We start from the raw sequence: 18,482 nt of genomic DNA, 5'->3' as shown, positions 1-18,482 counted from the left end.
GGAGCAGGGAGCTCTTACTGCAGTTGTACAGGGCCTTGGTGAGACCATACCTTGAGTATTGTGTGCAGTTTTGGTCTCCTAATCTGAGGAAGGACATTCTTACTATTGAGGGAGTGCAGCGAAGGTTCACCAGACTGATTCCCGAGATGGCAGGACTGACATATGAAGAAAGACTGGATTGAATAGGCTTATATTCACTGGAATTTAGAAGAATGAGAGGGGATCTCATAGAAACATATAAAATTCTGACAGGATTGGGCAGGTTAGATGCAGGAAGAACGTTCCCGATGTTGGGGAAGTCCAGAACCAGGGGTTACAGTCTAAGGATAAGGGGTAAGCCATTTCGGACCGAGATGAGGAGAAACTTCTTCACTCAGAGAATTGTAAACCTTTGGAATTCTCTACCACAGAAAGTTATTGAGGCCAGTTCATTAGATATATTCAAAAGGGAGTTAGATGTGGCCCTTATGGCTAAAGGGATCAAGGGGTATGGAGAGAAAGCAGGAATGGGGTACTGAAGTTGCATGATCAGCCATGATCATATTGAATGGTGGTGCAGGCTCGAAGGGCCGAATGGCCTACTCCTGCACCTACTTTCTATGTTTCTATGTTTCTAAAGGATAGACAGGATAGTACCACAGGTAATGATAGAGAGATGGCAGAAATATTAAATAAGTATTTTGCTTCAGTATTTACCTGGGAGATAGAAAAGGTGGACATGATATTGGATGATAAGATTAGTAATGAGATAAGTACATTTAAAATTAAAAAAAAATTAAAAATATATTAAATAAACTAATCAAACTCAGAGAGGATAAAACCTCATGTCCGAATGGATTGCATCCATGAATTTTAAAAGAAGCTAGGCAAGTGATAGCAGAGGCCTTACTACACATATTTAATAGTTAATTAGAAAAATGTGTCGTGCCAGAGGACTGGTGAATAGCTAATGTAATACCCATATTTAAGAAGGGTGATTGAATATGTCCAGGGAATTATAGACCAGTCACCTTAACATTGGTGGTAGGAAAAATAATGAAATCCCGACTAAAGGAGAAAATAGAAGAACATTTAGAAACCAAAAATATAATAACGAATAGTCAGCATGGATTTCTAAAGGGAAAGTCTTGCTTAACCAACCTCATTGAATTTTTTGAAGAGGTAACAGAGAGTGTAGACAATGGTAATGTAGTAGATGTAATTTATCTAGATTTTCAAAAAGCCTTTGATAAGGTACCCCATAATAGACTGATGATCAAGGTCAGAGAATGCGGAGTCAGGGGACAAGTAGCAGAATGGATAGCTAGCTGGCTACAAAACAGAAAATAGAGTGTAGGGATTAAAGGTAATTACTCAGACCCGACTCGTACGTCCCGCAACACGCCCCGCAGTGACCGCCTGGGAAAACAGGCGGTCCAACCTATACCGACTGCAGAGAGGTAAGTAATGCTGTCCTAAGATAAGTGTGATTGTTTTTTCGATTAATTTGTTTGCGATTTATGTTGTGGTGGCGTGGGCTATGTATTGCCAATGTTTTTGTGCATTTTTTTTCTGGGTTTTTTCTCTCCAGGAGTCTCTCGGAGTGCTCCTGGGCCAGATCTTTAGCTCAGGATTTTCCCACGCTAACACCCTAAGAGAGGTGTACAATGCCTCCCTTAGCGCTGCACCCCAGACTCAGGGCCCAGCTACCCAATTTTGATGATTGAGGCGCTAACTGTTCCCGGGCGCAAACTTTACCGCCCCGCCACCATTACCGCCCCAAAATCATCAAAGCCGAAAATCCAGCCCTTGGAGTACTGCGTACAGTCCTGGTCGCTATATTATAAAAAGGATATAGAGGCACTGGAGAGGGTGCACAGAAGATTTACAAGGATGATACCAGAATTGTGAGGGTATACATATCAGGAAAAGATGAACAGGCTGGGTCTCTTTTCTCTTGAAAAAATAAGGCTGTGGGGTGACCTAATAGAGGTCTTTAAAATTATGAAAGGTTTTGATAGAGTGGATACAGAGAGAATATTCCCACTTGTGGAGAAGAGCATAGCTAGAGACCATCAATATAAGATAGTCACCAAGGAATTCAGAAGAAACTTCTTTACAACATCAACTTGTAGTTATATAGCGTCTTTAACGTAGTGAAACGTTCCAAGGCACTCCACAGGAATATTATTAAATAAAAATTTGACACTGAGCTGCATAACTAGAAATTAGCGCAGGTGACCAAAAGCTTGGTCAAAGAGGTATGTTTTAAGGAGCGTCTTGAAGGAGGAAAGAGAGGTAGAGAGGCGGAGAGGTTTCACCAAAGAGTGGTGAGAATGTGGAACTCGCTACCACAGGGAGTGGTTGAAGCGAATAGTATAAATGCATTTAAGGGAAGGGTAGGCAAGCATATGAGGGAGAAGGGAATAGAATGTTATGCAGATAGATTTAGATGAGGAAAGACGGGAGGAGGCTCGAGTGGAGCATAAACGCTGGCATGGTTGAGCGAATGGCCGTATATCCTTGTAATCCTATGTATTCCAAAATAAAAGGACATTAAAATTGTATTTCTCATAACTACATTAGGTGGTCATGATCAGTAAGCCACAGGATTCAAAACATAATTTCCCCACACATATACAGCTTCCAAACAAACATGGACTGTAACTAGTCTCACTGGATGCTTATAATTGAATGAAATTGCTTGACTGATCAGTTCCAAATACTTTGAATGACCTAGGAGATGGGCCCTTATGCAAGGGCAATGGCTGAGCGTTCCATTGTCTATTAGTCCATAATGATCACAGCAAGTAGTAAACACTCACATATTAGCGCTTTTGCCATACAAGATCATAATATATATTCTCTGTAGCTTACTAAAACAGCTAGCAGTAACCAGTTTTAACCCTGTGTATACTATGAGTAGCAAGAAAGAATTCATAAATATTCCATCACAGATAACAATGCTTTATTTTTTTTATATCCTGCATTAAAAGATATACTGCTCTCTTAGAATGTAAAAGAGTGTCCCCAGCCATCAAATACATATTCCTCTTGGTTCTCCATTGTTTTCAAATAACTTAGGGTCAACATAGACCATTTGGGCCGAATGGCCTGTTTCTGTGCTGTAAATTCTATGTAATGTAATTCCTACCCACAAAACCTCTACAAAGTTAACGTTCTATGAATATTCAAAATTTTTTGATAAGACATCCCCAACTGATCATGCCTCACAATTTCTCTGTCACTGAATGATTGATTGCAAGCCCATGCCCCATGTGAAAGTGAAATCCTGCAATGGCCACTAGATCACACATGAGAGCATCGCCCCACTGCCACACTTTATAAACAGCCCCTGCAGACCTCCCAAATTATGAGTTAAATCATTATGGAAAAATGGCCGAGTTCAAAAGATTATGTTCTCTTTGCAGCTCAAAAAGGTAAATATTTTCTAACTGGCCTATTGTCAACAATGTACAACCATATTTCCCACATAACAGACTCCAAACCAAAGAAAAAAATTCACACCACAACCAAAAAAACGTAGGCAAATATGACAGGAGAGTAAACTAACTTATTGTAAGGCTAATTAATAATGAGGAAAATACTTAGAGAACAAGATATGGTATAGAATCTCTATTTATTAGCTGAAACTATGAGGGATGCTCATAAAGCACTTAGAAATGTTTTCTACTTGTCATGCTTTACAAAATATACTATATTACAATTACATCTACCATATGTAATACAGCATTACACACTGAAACTGAGAAACAATTGCATTTTAAAAAAAATTTAAATACTTCTTCTGCTAAAGAAATTGATTTTGAAATCCTAGGCTATTATTTTTACAGTATCATTTTTGGGAATGACTAACACGACTGAACATGTAAATAATTGAAAAATTCTACTGTCTTTGAGCTGAAATTAGTCAGTTTTGTTTAAGGGGCTGTAATAAAAGGTTTTGGAGCAGATTCAGTTCCTGGAAGAGTCGGGAACAACCCATTCGCAAAACTCAGCTCAAAGTCCATGTTGACCATTGATAAACGTGTATTCAGCAGCAGATGCCATATCTTTTACATTGCAATTCTTGTGGGCTTGTTTAAACAATACCCCAGGATAAAACTTTATTCTCAAAAATTCAAATGGAAAAATGCCAGCCCATCTATCTAATTTATAAAAATGGCAAGTTTTTGTGAAATTGTAAAAAAAAATTCCCACCAATTCTCCGCTTTCCCTTCCCTTCCTGAAGTCATCAACTCATTGTTAGGGTACCGTCCAACATGTATTAGTTACCCTCCGTGATTATTCTTTATGTGTGAGCCTAGACGGTGAGTATTGGCAAGTTATTTGACTGCATGGGCCATCATTTTTGAGCCTGGTCCTGTCCTCAACCTTAGTCCATATATGATCTTCCAACAGGGATAACTGGATAGTGATGAGGTGTGTAAACCCTGACTAATATTTCAAATCCCTCACTCAGTAGTGTTGAAGCCAATTGTAGTGACTCTGCTGCTGCCCCAGCTGAGATCAGCTAACTAAGCAGGGATCGAACCTAGGACATTCCTAGTTTGTACAGCTCTGTTGCTCACAGATGTTAGAGGACACTGAAAAAGAAGAATTTACAATGCAGTGGTTGTCCCCTCCCTCCCAATCAAGGTTGTCATCTTCAGGTCATAGCTTAGGCTGAGCATTGAACATAACATTTATCATTTCAATTTCTCCTTCAGTGACTTAGCATGCTAGTACACATTGTGCTGTGCTACAGAGCCATACAGGTTTTATCTGTGATCTGCCCCGAATGATCTGGTATAGTTTCAGGAATATAATTTCCCTCAGTGCCCCTGGGCTAGAGAGGGGGAGAAAAAAAATGATCAGCCAAGGTTCCTGTTCCAGATCATTATTCAACAATCCCTGCTAGAAAATGCACATGTGAATGTCAAGTGAAGACAGGGTCATGTACAGTTCCGGTAGTCCCCATGGTCAACAGTAAACCACCCTGACATCTAGGCTCAGACAAAGAATGACCACTTGGATGAAGTACTGGAGAACTATTACTGATATGGAACGGTACTCCAGCACAAGTTGTTGCCTTTGGTAGAAGAAAGGTATTAAGAGAAAATTAGAGAAGGGATTAAAAGTGTAATAAATTTGTAATGCTTTTCACCATGGAAACTTTTTTAAAAAGTCCCTGGGCTACCCATTCTTACGATAATATAATTTTTTGAGGATGGCTTCTGTTGTGTATCTGTAAAGCATGCACTCCCATGTTCCACCACCAGGGAGCTATTCCGCTGAAGTCCCAAGGGATCCCAGCATCCCTTGGGAGCACTGTATATAAGCCAGCCCCTAAGGCCTGTTCCTCACTCTGGAGTGTCTTATTAAAGACTGAGGTCACTGTTACTTTAATCTCCGTGTGTGCAGCCTCATCTGTGTTAGGAACACAATAACTGGCGACGAGAATACAAATCCAATGCAAAGATGCAGCAAACTGTGGGCATCCTGGAGAAGTTCTCGGAGGGTGAGGATTGGGAAGCCTATGTCGAACAGCTAGACCAGTACTGTGTAGCCAACAAACTGGACGGGGAAGGAAACACTGCAAAAAGGAGAGCGGTCCTCCTCACAGTCTGCGGGGCACCGACCTACAGCCTCATGAAGAATCTTCTGGCTCCGGTGAAACCCACAGATAAGTCGCATGAGGAACTGTGTACACTGGTTCGGGAGCATCTTAACCTGAGGGAGAGCGTGCTGATGGCGAGGTATCGGTTCTACACGTGCCAGCGATTTGAAGGTCAGGAAGTGGCGAGCTACGTCGCCGAGCTAAGGCAACTTGCAGGGCAATGTGAGTTTGATGGCTACATGGAGCAAATGCTCAGAGACTTTTTTGTACTGGGCATTGGCCACGAGACCATCCTACGAAAACTTTTGACTGTCGAGATACCGACCCTCAGTAAGGCCATTGTGATAGCACAGGTGTTTATGTCCATCAGTGATAACACCAAACAAATCTCTCAGCACACAAGTGCGAGCAATGTTCATAAATTAACTGGAACTGTGTTTGCGAGCAGAAAGGTACAGAGCAGAACCCACGAGTCTGCAACTGCCAGGTGACCCAGATGATGCAGAGTCCGCAACAAAGGATGAATGCAAGGCAATTCACACCTTGTTGGCGTTGTGGAGGCTTCCATTCAACCTATTCATGCCGCTTCAAAGGGTATGCTTGGAAGAGCTGTGGAACAATGGGGCACCTCCAATGAACTTACAAATGAGCTGCAAGCTCTGCAAAACTTGCTAACCACCACGTGGCAGAGGAAGATCGGTCCATGGTGGATCAAAGCAATTTCGAGCCTCAGAGAGAGGAGGCAGATGCTGAAGTACACGGGGTGCATACATCTTTGACGAAATGTCCACCTCTAATGCTAAATGTAAAATTGAATGGCTTACCTCCAGCCATGGAACTGGACACTGGCGCTAGCCAATCCATCATGAGTAAAAAGATGTTTGAGAAACTGTGGTGCAACAAGGCATTCAGACCAGCCCTGAGCCCCATCCACACGAAACTGAGAACGTACACCAAAGAGCTTATCACTGCCTTGGGCAGCGCCATGGTCAAGGTCACCTACGAGGGCACGGTGCATGAACTGCCACTCTGGATTGTCCCGGACGATGGCCCCACACTGCTTGGAAGGAGCTGGCTGGGCAAAATCCGCTGGAACTGGGATGACATCCGAGCGCTATCACATGTCAATGAGGCCTCATGTACCCAGGTTCTCAACAAATTTCCTTTCCTTTTTGAGCCAGGCATTGGAAACTTTTCCGGGGCGAAGGTGCAGATCCACTTGGTCCCAGAGGCACGACCCATTCACCACAAGGCTCGAGCGGTACCTCACATGATGAGGGAGAGAATGGAAATCGAGCTGGACAGGCTGCAATGCGAGGGCATCATCTCCCCAGTGGAATACAGTGAGTGGGCCAGCCCGATTGTTCCAGTACTCAAAAGTGATGGCACGGTCAGGATTTGCGGCGATTATAAAGTAACTATTAATTGTTTCTCGCTACAGGACCAATACCCACTACATAAGGCAGATGACCTATTTGCGACGCTGGCAGGAGGCAAGACATTCACCAAGCTCGACCTGACTTCGGCCTACATGACGCAGGAGCTGGAGGAGTCTTCGAAGGGCCTCACCTGCATCAACACACACAAGGGACTGTTCATCTACAACAGATGCCCGTTTGGAATTCGGTCGGCTGCAGCGATCTTCCAGAGAAACATGGCGAGCCTACTCAAGTTGGTACCACACATGTGGTCTTTCAGGACGACATATTGGTCACGGGTCGGGACACCGTCGAGCACCTACAAGACCTGGAGGAGGTCCTCCAGCAACTGGATCGCGTAGGGCTGCGGCTGAAGAGGTCGAAATGCGTCTTCATGGCAACAGAAGTGGAATTTTTGGCGAGAAAGATCGCGGCGGACAGCATTCGGCCCACAGACGCCAAGACAGAGGCTATCAGGAATGCACCCAGGCCACAGAACATCACGGAGCTGCGGTCGTTCCTGGGACTCCTCAACTATTTTGGTAACTTCCTACCGGGGTTAAGCACCCTTTTAGAGCCCCTACATGTGTTATTGCGCAAAGGTGAGAACTGGGTATGGGGAAAAAAACAAGTAAATGCTTTTGAGAAAGCCAGAAACATTTTATGCTCCAACAAGCTGCTTGTATTGTATAACTCGTGTAAAAGACTTGTGCCAGCATGTGACGCGTCGTCGTACGGAGTCGGGTGTGTATTACAACAAGCTAACATTGCGGGGAAGTTGCAACCTGTCGCCTATGCTTCCAGGAGCTTGTCTAAGGCCGAGAGGGCCTACAGCATGATTGAGAAAGAGGCATTAGCGTGTGTGTTCGGGGTAAAGAAAATGCATCAGTACCTGTTTGGCCTCAAATTTGAGCTGGAAACCGATCACAAGCCCCTCACATCCCTGTTCGCTGAAATCAAGGGGATAAATACTAATGCCTCAGCCCGCATACAAAGGTGGGCACTTGCGCCATCAGCCTATAACTATACCATCCACCACAGGCCAGGCACCGAGAACTGTGCGGATGCTCTCAGTTGGCTACCATTGCGCACCACGGGGGTGGAAATGACGCAGCCTGCAAACTTGTTGATGGTGGCGCAGCCCGCAGACTTGTTGATGATCATGGAAGCGTTTGAAAATGATAAATCACCTGTCACGGCCCGCCAGATTAGGACTAAGACCAGCCAAGATCCTCTGCTGTCTCTAGTAAAAAACTGTGTACTGCATGGGAGCTGGGCCAGCATCCCCGTTGAAATGCAAGAGCCAATCAAGCCGTTCCAGCGGCGAAAGGGCGAGCTGTCTATTTAGGCAGACTGCCTGTTATGGGGTAACCGCGTAGTGCTACCAAAAAAGGGAAGGGAGACGTTCATCTCGGATCTCCACAGCACACACCCGGGTATAGTAATGATGAAAGCGATAGCCAGATCCCATGTGTGGTGGCTCGGTATCGATTCTGACTTCGAGTCCTGTGTATGGCAATGCAGCGTAGTGCTCAGTTGAGCAATGTGCTCAGAGAGGCACCACTAAGTTTGTGGTACTGGCCCTCCAGACCATGGTCGAGGATCCATGTCGACTATGCGGGCCCGTTTCTCGGTAAAATGTTCCTGGTGGTGGTGGATGCTTTTTCAAAATGGATTGAAGGTGAAATAATGTCAGGAAGCACCGCCACCGCCACCATTGAAAGCCTGAGGGCCATGTTTGCCACCCACAGCCTGCCTGACATACTGGTCAGTGACAACGGGCCATGTTTCACCAGTGCCGAATTTAAAGAATTCATGACCCGCAATGGGATCAAGCATGTCAGCTCGGCCCCGTTTAAACCAACCTCCAATGGGCAGGCAGAGCGGGCAGTACAAACCATCAAACAGAGCCTTAAAAGAGTCACAGAAGGCTCACTCCAAACCCGCCTGTCCCAAGTACTGCTCAGCTACCGCACGAGACCCCACTCACTCACAGGGGTGCCCCCAGCTGAGCTACTCATGAAAAGGACACTTAAAACCAGACTCTCGCTGGTTCACCCCAACCTGCATAATCAGGTCGAGAGCAGGCGGCAGCAACAAAATGTAAACGATGGTTGCGCCACTGTGTCACGGGAAATTGATCTGAATGACCCTGTGTATGTGCTAAACTATGGACATGGTCCCAAGTGGATCACGGGCATGGTGATAGCTAAAGAAGGGAATAGGGTGTTTGTAGTCAAACTAGACAATGGACAAATTTGCAGAAAGCACCTGGACCAAACGAGGCTGCGGTTCACAGACTGCCCTGAACAACCCACAGCAGACATCACATTTTTAGAGCCCACAACACACACCCAAAGGATCAACGATACCATGCCGGACCAGGAAATCGAACCCATCATGCCCAACAGCCCAACAAGGCCAGGCTCACCTAGCAGCCCGGCAGGGCCACCAACACGCCAGCCCAGCAAGGGCACAGCCAACACACCAGAACAGACATTTGTACCGAGGCAGTCCACCAGGGAAAGAAAGGCTCCCAACCGCCTCACCATGTAAATAGTTTTCACTTTGACTTTGGCTGGGGGGTGGGGTGAGTGATGTTGTGTATGTAAAGCATGCACTCCCATATTCCGCCACCAGGGAGCTCATCCACTGAAGTCCCACGGGATCCCAGCATCCCTTTGGAGCACTGTATATAAGCCGGCCCCTAAGGCCTGTCCCTCACTCTGAAATGTCTTATTAAAGACTGAGGTCACTGTTACTTTAACCTCCCTGTGTGTAGCCTCATCTGTGTTAGGAACACAATAGCTTCCTATTGAACAATTCTATTGTGTCTTAGCTGAGGGCAGTCAGTCTTGTTCAAGGGAGATCATTACCATATTATGTTTTGGAGCAGATCCAGTTCCTACAATAATCGACCAACCCATTCTAAAACCTTTGTTCAAGCACCATGTTGACTGCTGATAAATGTCTACTCAGCAGCAGGTGTTGTATCATTTACTGTGCAGCTTTTCTTAGAGGCTTGGTGAAACAAATACTCCAGGATGAAGGCTCTATAATTATTCTATTTATTTAAACAATGCCAACAATATCTGAAATTAAACCAATATACCCTTACCATTGTAGTGGCCTCCTTCCTAATTGGAACTGTCATCTGTATAATCTTATTAATGTTGCAAAGATGCTTTGATCGTAAAATTACTCTTAAAATTTGAGTTAGAATTTGTTTCAACTTAGATAGTATGTTTTCTATACATACTTGGAATATTACAAGGCTTTACTCTATGGAATTCTTTAGGACAGGTGGTCAAAAGCTTGGTCAAAGAGGTAGATTTTCAGGTGTGTCTTAAAAGAAGAGAGCTGGAGAGGTTAAGCGAGAGAATTCCATAGCTTAGGGTCCAGTCAGCTGAAGGCATGGCTGCCAATGGTGGGGTGAAGCAAGTCGGAGTTCACAAGTGGCCAGAATTGGGGAATTCTCGGTGGGTGTTAACCTCCTCCTTCTCTGGAGGAGGTTAAAGAGATAGGGGCGAGGCCATGGAGGGATTTGAACATGACAATAAGAATTTAAGGTGTTGGTGGATCGGGTGCCAACGTGTGCACAGATGTGATGGGTGAACAGAACTTCGTCCAACTTCGGATATGACCAGCAGAGTTTTGCATGAGCTCAAGTTTATGGGGGGTGGAAGATAGGAGTCCGGCCAGGAGAGCATTGGAATAGTTGAGTCTGGAGATTACAAAAGCATGGATGAGGGTTTCAGCAGCAGATGGGCAAAATTATGGAGGTGGAAATAGGTGGTCCTGGTGATGGAAAGGATATAGGGATCGGAAGCTCAATTCAGGATGAAATTGGATGGCAATGTTGGAATCAGGTTCAGCCCAAGACAGTTGCCAGGGAGAGGGTTGGAATTAGTGGCTAGGGAATAGAGTTTATGATGGGGACTAAAGACCATGGCTTTGGTTTCCTCAATGTTTAATTGGAGGAAATTTCTGCTCATCCAGCACTGGACGTCAGACAAGCAGCCTGACAACAGACAGTGGAGGGGTCAAGATGATAGGGAGGTAGAGCTGGGTATCGTCAGTGTGTTTTCAGGTGATGTCACCAAGGGGCAGCATGTAGATGAGAAATAAGAGGGCCAAGCATAGATCCTTGGGTAGCTGCATACAGAATATGTGATTAATCATTAAATATTGCTCTTTTTACAAACTTCATAACACAGTAAAAAAAAGGGCAAGTAGAGCTCATTAAAATATATAAAATATTACAGTATAATTTAAACCCAGATTATTACTTCAAAGTTGTTTGATCTGGATGGAAATTTATTAGGAAACAGTTATTAGAACATATTTACTGAAATAATGATAACATTTTAATTTGTCATCCACGGTCATAGAGGCACGTAATTTGGATTTGAATGGTGCAATGGGAGTGTAAGTGTACGAGATGGATGAGCGGCACTAATTTCCCTTTCTCCGCAGACCTTCCAACCCACCCTAATTTTTGAATATTTCTTTTGGTAAATACATAAAGTTCTCATAAAACATATCCATAAGATTAAGCAATATCAACCAGGTAAATGGAAAGGGTTGTGAGAACCCAAAGCTTCTTCTGGGCTAAAGCAGTCCTTGAATCCACAGCAAATCACTGTTGAGCACTTACTCGAGTCTTCATTCTCAAATTGGAACATCTGTTCTCTTCTTTAACTTTTCATATGTAAAATCTTTTAAAGGAATACTATATTCATAAAAAAACGATACTTTGATGCAAATCACATTAATAAAGTACAATACGAGTTGTTTGTCTTCAATCCCCTCTGAAGCTGTATTACCATTCATTTTGGTTTTATTTAAGAACACTTTTTCTTCAATCTCATCTGGACTTAAACCATTTGCACCACATCATTTCTGCTCAGGTTAAACTTGAAAAGTCAGTGATTTTTACACAACAAACTGACATTTTATCTCCATCTGCCACCCAGTTCTCGGGCTCTTTGGTTTGACCGGAACAGTTTATCGGGCATGCAGTTTTCTTCCTCTCAGTGGCGTTGTGACACATGCTGCTGCTGGCTCGGGCTTCCCCGTTGGGCCGTCACTTCCGATAATGAATCTGTGTAAAAAAATAAATTTGATTAAAGTCAGGAGATATTTCTGAAAATGGCGGAGGTTGAGGGTGAGGCGGATGAGAGAAGCCCGCTATTAAAGGCGGAGGCCGGGCCCGGCAGGTGAGTGACCGGAGGCGGCAGGCGAGCTGCAGATAAGACATGTAGCAACCAAACAAACAGAGATAGAGATAGGAGTGACAGCCATTCGATTCATTCACCAAATGGGACCTAGTTTTGCTGCATTTTAATCTTAAATTAAATTATAACAGTGACTACGCTCCAAAAGAACTTCATTGGCTGTAAAGCGCTTTGAGACGTCCAGTGGTGGTGAAGAGCGCAATATAAATGCAAGTCTTTAAATATCAACACATTCACACACACATGTACAAGTGATTTTTAAAAAATGGTAATGCACAGCCGCCCAATCAGCCTGTGAAAGAGAAAAGATAGGACGAAGCGATTTGTCACGACAATATCCCCATACAAACCAATCCCTGCCAAATTTGTACACTTAGCACGTTTACCCTCCTTAAACTTGAACTCATACAAAACTCTCTTGCCCTTATCCTGACATGCACCAAGTCCCACAGATTGGAAAGTATCGAATGTAACCCCGCTATTAAAGAAAGAAGGGAGAGAGAAAACGGAGAACTACAGATCAATTAGCCTGACATCAGTAGTAGGAAAAATGCTACATTCTATTATTAAGGATGTGGTAATAGAGCACTTAGAAAATAATAATAGGATTGGGCAGAGTCAACACGGATTTATGAAAGGGAAATCATGTTTGACAAATCTGTTTTGAGTTTTTTTGAGGTTGTAACTAGTAGAATAGATAAGGGGGAACCAACCAGTGGAAGCGGTATATTTGGATTTTCAGCAGGCATTCGATAAGGTGCTACACAAGAGGTTATTAAACAAAATTATGGCTCATGGGATTGGGGGTAATGATCAATGGACAGAAAACAGAGAGTAGGAATAAATGGGTCATTTTCGTGTTGGTATAACTAGTGGGGTGTTGCAAGGATCGGTGCTTGGGCCCCAGCTATTCACAATCTATATCAATGATTTGGATGAGAGGACTGTTAGATATGTAAACGTGTATCTACTATGTACAGCCACCAGAGGGCTCATCCCCTGGAGTCCCAAGGGATCCCATAATCCCTTGGGAGCACAGATATTTAAGGAGGCCTCACAGGTTAGAGAGGCACTCTGGAGACCTGAAATAAAGGACTACGGTCACACGTTACTTTGAGCTCACAGTGTTCAGTCTGACTCTTTCCCCATACATAACAAGGACCAAATGTAATCTATCCAAGTTTGCTGATGATACAAAGCTAGGTGGGAATGTAAGTTGTGAGGAGGATGCACAGAGGCTTCAAGGGGATATAGACAGGCTAAATGAATGGGCAACAATATGACAAATGGAATATAATGTGGAGAAAAGTGAAGTTATCCACCTTTGTAGGAAAAATAGAAAAGCAGATTATTTTTTAAATGGTGAGAAATTAGGAAATGTTGGTGTTCAGAAGTACCTGGGTGTCCTTGTACTGAAAGTTAACATGCAGGTACAGCAAGCATTTAAGAAAGCAAATGGTATGTTGGCCTTTATTACACGATGATTTGAGTATAAGAGTAAAGACATCTTATTGTAATTATATAGGGCCCTAGTGAGACCGCACCTGGAGTATTGTGTACAGCTTATCTCTCCTTATGGAAGGATATACTTGCCATAGAGCGAGTGCAGCGACTAATTCCTGAGATGGGGGGATTGTCCTATGAGGAGAGATTGAGCAGACTAGGCCTCTATTCTCTAGTTTAGGTGATCTCATTGAAACATACAACATTTTTACAGGGCTAGACAGGGTAGATGCAGAGAGGATGTTTCCTCTGGCTGGGAAGTCTAGAACTAGGGGCCACTATCTCAGAATAAGGGATTGGTCATTTAGGACTGAGATGAGGAGAAACGTCTTTGCTCAGAGAGTGGTGAATCTTTGGAATTCTCTACACCAGAGGGCTGTGGAGGCTCAGTCTTTGAGTATATTCAAGACAGGAGGTCGATAGATTTTTGAATATTAAGGGAATCAAGGGACATGGGGACAGTGCAGAAAAGTGGAGTTGAAGTAGAAGATCAGCCATGATCTTATTGGATGGCAAAGCGGGCTCGAAGGGCTAAATTACTTACTCCTGCTCCTAATTCTTATGTTCTTGTGTCCCATTCGCCTGTCACCCCTGTGCTCGCTGACCTACATTCCCAGTCCAGCCTTGATTTTAAAATACTCACCTTTGTTTTCAAATCCCTCCATGGCCTCACCCCTCCCTATCTCTAACCTCCGCGGCTATGTTTATTTGCGCCACAAGTGGGTTGGACCAGATTTCTGATTGGTACCCTTGGGAGGACAAGACACACCCAACAGTTTGTCTGGAAAGTGTAATTTGATACTGCTTGCTGGAGAGTAATTCAAAATCTCTGCACTGTGTAATTTTGATCCAGTCATTGTTACAGGCAAGCTGCTCCATTGCAACCAGAACAGTGGCATCGACCTGTTAATGTGGTCATCTAGAATAGCATCATAACTCTCACATGGCTGCGTACAGCCTGCTCTGTCGACCTTCTTCCAATCATCAGTTGAGTGACATAATGTAAAATGCTGGAAATGCTCAGTAAGTCAGGTAGCATCAATGGAGAGAGAAGCGGAGTTAATGTTTCAGGTCGATGACCTTTCATCAGAATGTGAAATGTTAACTCTGCTTCTCTTTCTGTAAATGCTGCCTGATTTGCTGAGTGAAATCCAGTGAAGTGACTATTTTACATAACTTGAGCTGCAAAGTTGGTTTAGTGAGGTGCATTTCATCCAAAGAGAACAGGTGAGGGCATGAAGTGAATAGTGACCTAACATCTGGATTTTGTCCATTCCAATGATGTCACTTGCCACATACTTGCTGGGGTTTCTGAGAAATCAACTCACTGCAGTTCTTGGTCATGAGTGTGATCCAGGTCTGGGGGAAGGAGAGGGAAAATGTGGCGTGGGTGTAAAGGGGTGGTGGTGTGATTGGAAGAATGTGATCCATGTCTAAGAGGGGGTGGGGGGAGAACGTGATCCATCTTCCCATCTGGATCAAGATCTCGCTCTCACACCCCTCCTTAGACCTGGATCACGTTCTTCCCCAATCCCCACTGTTCGCTCCGGGCGTCTCTACAAACCCCCCCCCCCCCCCCGGAGTTCCTGACCTCCCCTACCGCCTCCACCCCCCCCCCCCCCAAACAAGTTCCTGACCTCCCGCACACAAGTTCCTGAGCTCCCCCCCTCCCTCCAAGCTCCTCTCCTCTCCCCTTGGGTTCCCGACCTACTTTTCCACCCCTGAGTTCCTGACTTTCTCTCCAACCCCGCCCCCTCCCCGAGTTCCTGACCTACCCCCTCCAAGCTCCTCTCCTCTCCCTTCTCCGATTCCCCCACCAATCCCCTTCTCCTCTCCGATCCCCTGTCCTCTTTCCCTCCGCCCCCGATCCCCTTCTCCTCTCCCTGCTCTGATCTCCTGACCTTCTCCCCAAACACGTGCAGCACAAACAGGCTGAAACTTCGGCCCAGTGTCTTGACGCCCTGATCCCGCACCCAGACTCCACTACAAGGCCGGGGCCTACTGATCAGGCCTGCGCTCGCCAACTTACAGAGGACAAGGGCCTGAGTGCGCCTGTTCATACAAATAAGCCAGTGAGAGTTTTTGTGGACACGTTTGTTTGCAACACCTAAAGCTCTGATTGGTCCCCTTGGAGGAAAAGTTACACCCAGCAGTTTCCCTGGAATGTGTAATTAGAACCGCCCTGTCGACATAATCAGTGACTTTGCAAAGTGTAATTCTGCCTGCCAACTCTAGACAGAACAGAGCTCACTTGGAACAGACAGGGCTCATTCTCATGGGTTAAAACCTCGCAACCACCCCCAGCAAGTTCCTGCCCTCATCCCCTACCGCCCCACCTCAAGTTTCTGACATTCTCCTCCCCAAGTTTCTGACATTCTTCCCCCCGCCCAAGTTCCTGATCTTACCCTCACCCCACACCCACCCATCCCAAATTCCTGACCTCCTTCCCCTCCTCCCCTGCCACCCAAGTTTCTGTCCCTCTTCCCCTGACTGAGTTCCTGACCTTCCATCCTGCCCAAGTTCCTGATCTTCTCCCACCGTCCCTGGATTCCTGACCTTGTATGTGTGAGGATCCCGAGGTTTTGTGGTCTCGGGGCCCTGCTCGCTCTTCTGCCTCTTGCACTCTCTGGCTCGGTTATAAGGAGAGCATGCGCAAGGGTTTGCTACTGATAGCAAGGTCAAAATTAAATCAAAAAGCCAAAATTTGTGAATTGGGAACATTTAAGGGGTCGAAATTGGTTATGGCCGTTTGTGAGGTGGCGACACCACCTGAGTGCTGATTCTAGCGCCAGGTGTTAGGTACAACCTCAAAATGCCAAATTCAGTTTTTATGCCCAAAGATGAAAGAGCAGCGCTAAAAGTGGCATTGCACACTCATCCTTGGGCGCCAATGGGGCGGGAGCTCAGGAGGCCTACTCAATTTCGTGACAGAAGGCTACCGGCATGCGGGCAGGAAAAATGGGAAGAAAAAAAACTTCAACTTCTCCGAACCACACAAACATTTCCCCAGTGGTACAACTCGTAGATAAATGTTGAAATAAAGAAAGAAAAAAAAACTTATCTTGATCTCTATGTGATTCCACCTGAGATCTGCTATCTTCAGACCACTTTTTGTAGGCTGTATGACTGCCTACCAGCAAGGCCACCGTAGAAAAGCAATATCGCGACAGCCAAGGGGGCGTTGCACGCTGGATGACGTCACCACTTGGTTGGCGTTAGAGGGCACAGCGTCACCCCTTGGCGCCTCCACCAAAGACTAACTCAATTTCGACGTGGGCGCCGCTTACCACTGACGGTAGGCCTTTGCCTCTCGTTTGCTGCCCATCGCCGGTGTTAACAGGCGGCATTATCAAGGTAATTTCAGCCCCTTAGTTTCTTCCACTCAGGAGGTAGTGCGGAAACATGAGCGACAAACGTAAATAGATGCCATTGGTTATGTTGAACGCCTTACGCCATTTGATCTGGGCAAGTTGAATTCGCAGCGCACTCATACAGGCTGGAAATGCTTTTTTTGCATTACCCACCTGTACGGACCTGTCCCATGCGATAAACAGAAAGTCACAATCACAACATATTATTTACTATAGGTTTAAACAGCGAGCTTTGAAATGGGCCAACACAAATTAAAAGACTTACCGTATATACTCGCGTATCCTACGATCTCACGTATCATGCGACCCCTAAATTTTCGTCCCCAAAACATGATTTTATCATATATCTCATGTATCATGCGAGTCACTTTTTTGAGATACCAGATGACACTAGGCTAGGCTTTCAAACAAGTTTAACAAGTACCCAACACGTAACAAGTACCCTAACACATAACAACGATCGAATACAGACCTTAACAACCGAATCATGAAACGAAAAAGGATGGATGAACGATAATGGCTGCAAGATTTGGCTGAAGAGAGTTTGGGAATCAAGAGCAGGTGGTTTACGACGCCAAAAAAGTTTACTTGTGTGGGATATGTTTAGGTCACATCGAGTGGATTCTGTTGTGAAAGCTGTTCGCGAATCGAACACCGATATAGCAATCATTCCAGCTGGCTTGACTAGCGTCGTTCAGCCACTTGACGTATCCATTAATAAGCCATTTAAAGACAATATAAGAAAGAAATGGAATGACTGGATGATGGAAGGAGAGAAATCATTTACGAAGGGAGGGAATATGAAGGCTCCGGATTTGCCTCTACTGTGTTTGCGGGTAAAAGAAGCATGGGCTGAGATAGATGGAGATTTGATTGTTAAAGCCTCTAATAATGCAGAAAACTTCAGAGGGAGTTGTGGGTGGTGATCTCTAGACCACAGCAAAGATACAGTACAAGTGACAATAGAGGCTGCAATCCAGCCCAGGAGATACCTGCCGAGATTCAGCGTGGATACGGTCGGTCTGCTTAACAGCCTAACAGCCTAATCTTGGCCAGCACTTCACACCCGCAAATTTTGTATCTCGCGTATCATGCTACCCCCCAAATTTAGGTTACAATTTAGGTCTTCAAAAGTCGCATGATACGCGAGTATATACGGTAAGTGTGTTCTGAGCGAATAAGGCTTTCATTCTCGAGATGTAACGATTCATTTGATACTGAAACACTTATTTACCTCCATGTGTTTCAAACTGACAAGAATACTTTCATATGTTATTACTGGAGAGAAAAGCTTAGTGCTCCGGCCATACCAGTCCGATCCCACACAAAGGTTCCACCCTGAATCTGCAGTCCA

At 44.8% G+C, this 18,482-nt stretch overlaps 1 protein-coding gene across 1 annotated transcript in view; it reads left to right on the top strand.

The window, feature by feature from the left end:
• The first annotated feature begins 12,088 nt into the window (after nucleotides 1-12,088).
• The window catches only part of mfsd8 (major facilitator superfamily domain containing 8), an 84,055-nt gene continuing 77,661 nt past the window's right edge, over nucleotides 12,089-18,482 (top strand). The window contains exon 1 of the mRNA XM_070871906.1: nucleotides 12,089-12,236. Within this exon, the coding sequence (XP_070728007.1) occupies nucleotides 12,169-12,236 (68 nt within the window). The 5' untranslated portion in view covers nucleotides 12,089-12,168. The remainder of the gene's footprint in view (nucleotides 12,237-18,482) is intronic.

The sequence above is a fragment of the Pristiophorus japonicus genome, chromosome 2 (genome assembly GCF_044704955.1).
Source record: "Pristiophorus japonicus isolate sPriJap1 chromosome 2, sPriJap1.hap1, whole genome shotgun sequence".
In the NCBI taxonomy this organism is placed as follows: Eukaryota; Metazoa; Chordata; class Chondrichthyes; family Pristiophoridae; genus Pristiophorus; species Pristiophorus japonicus.
This window is presented reverse-complemented; position numbering and strand designations above follow the sequence as displayed.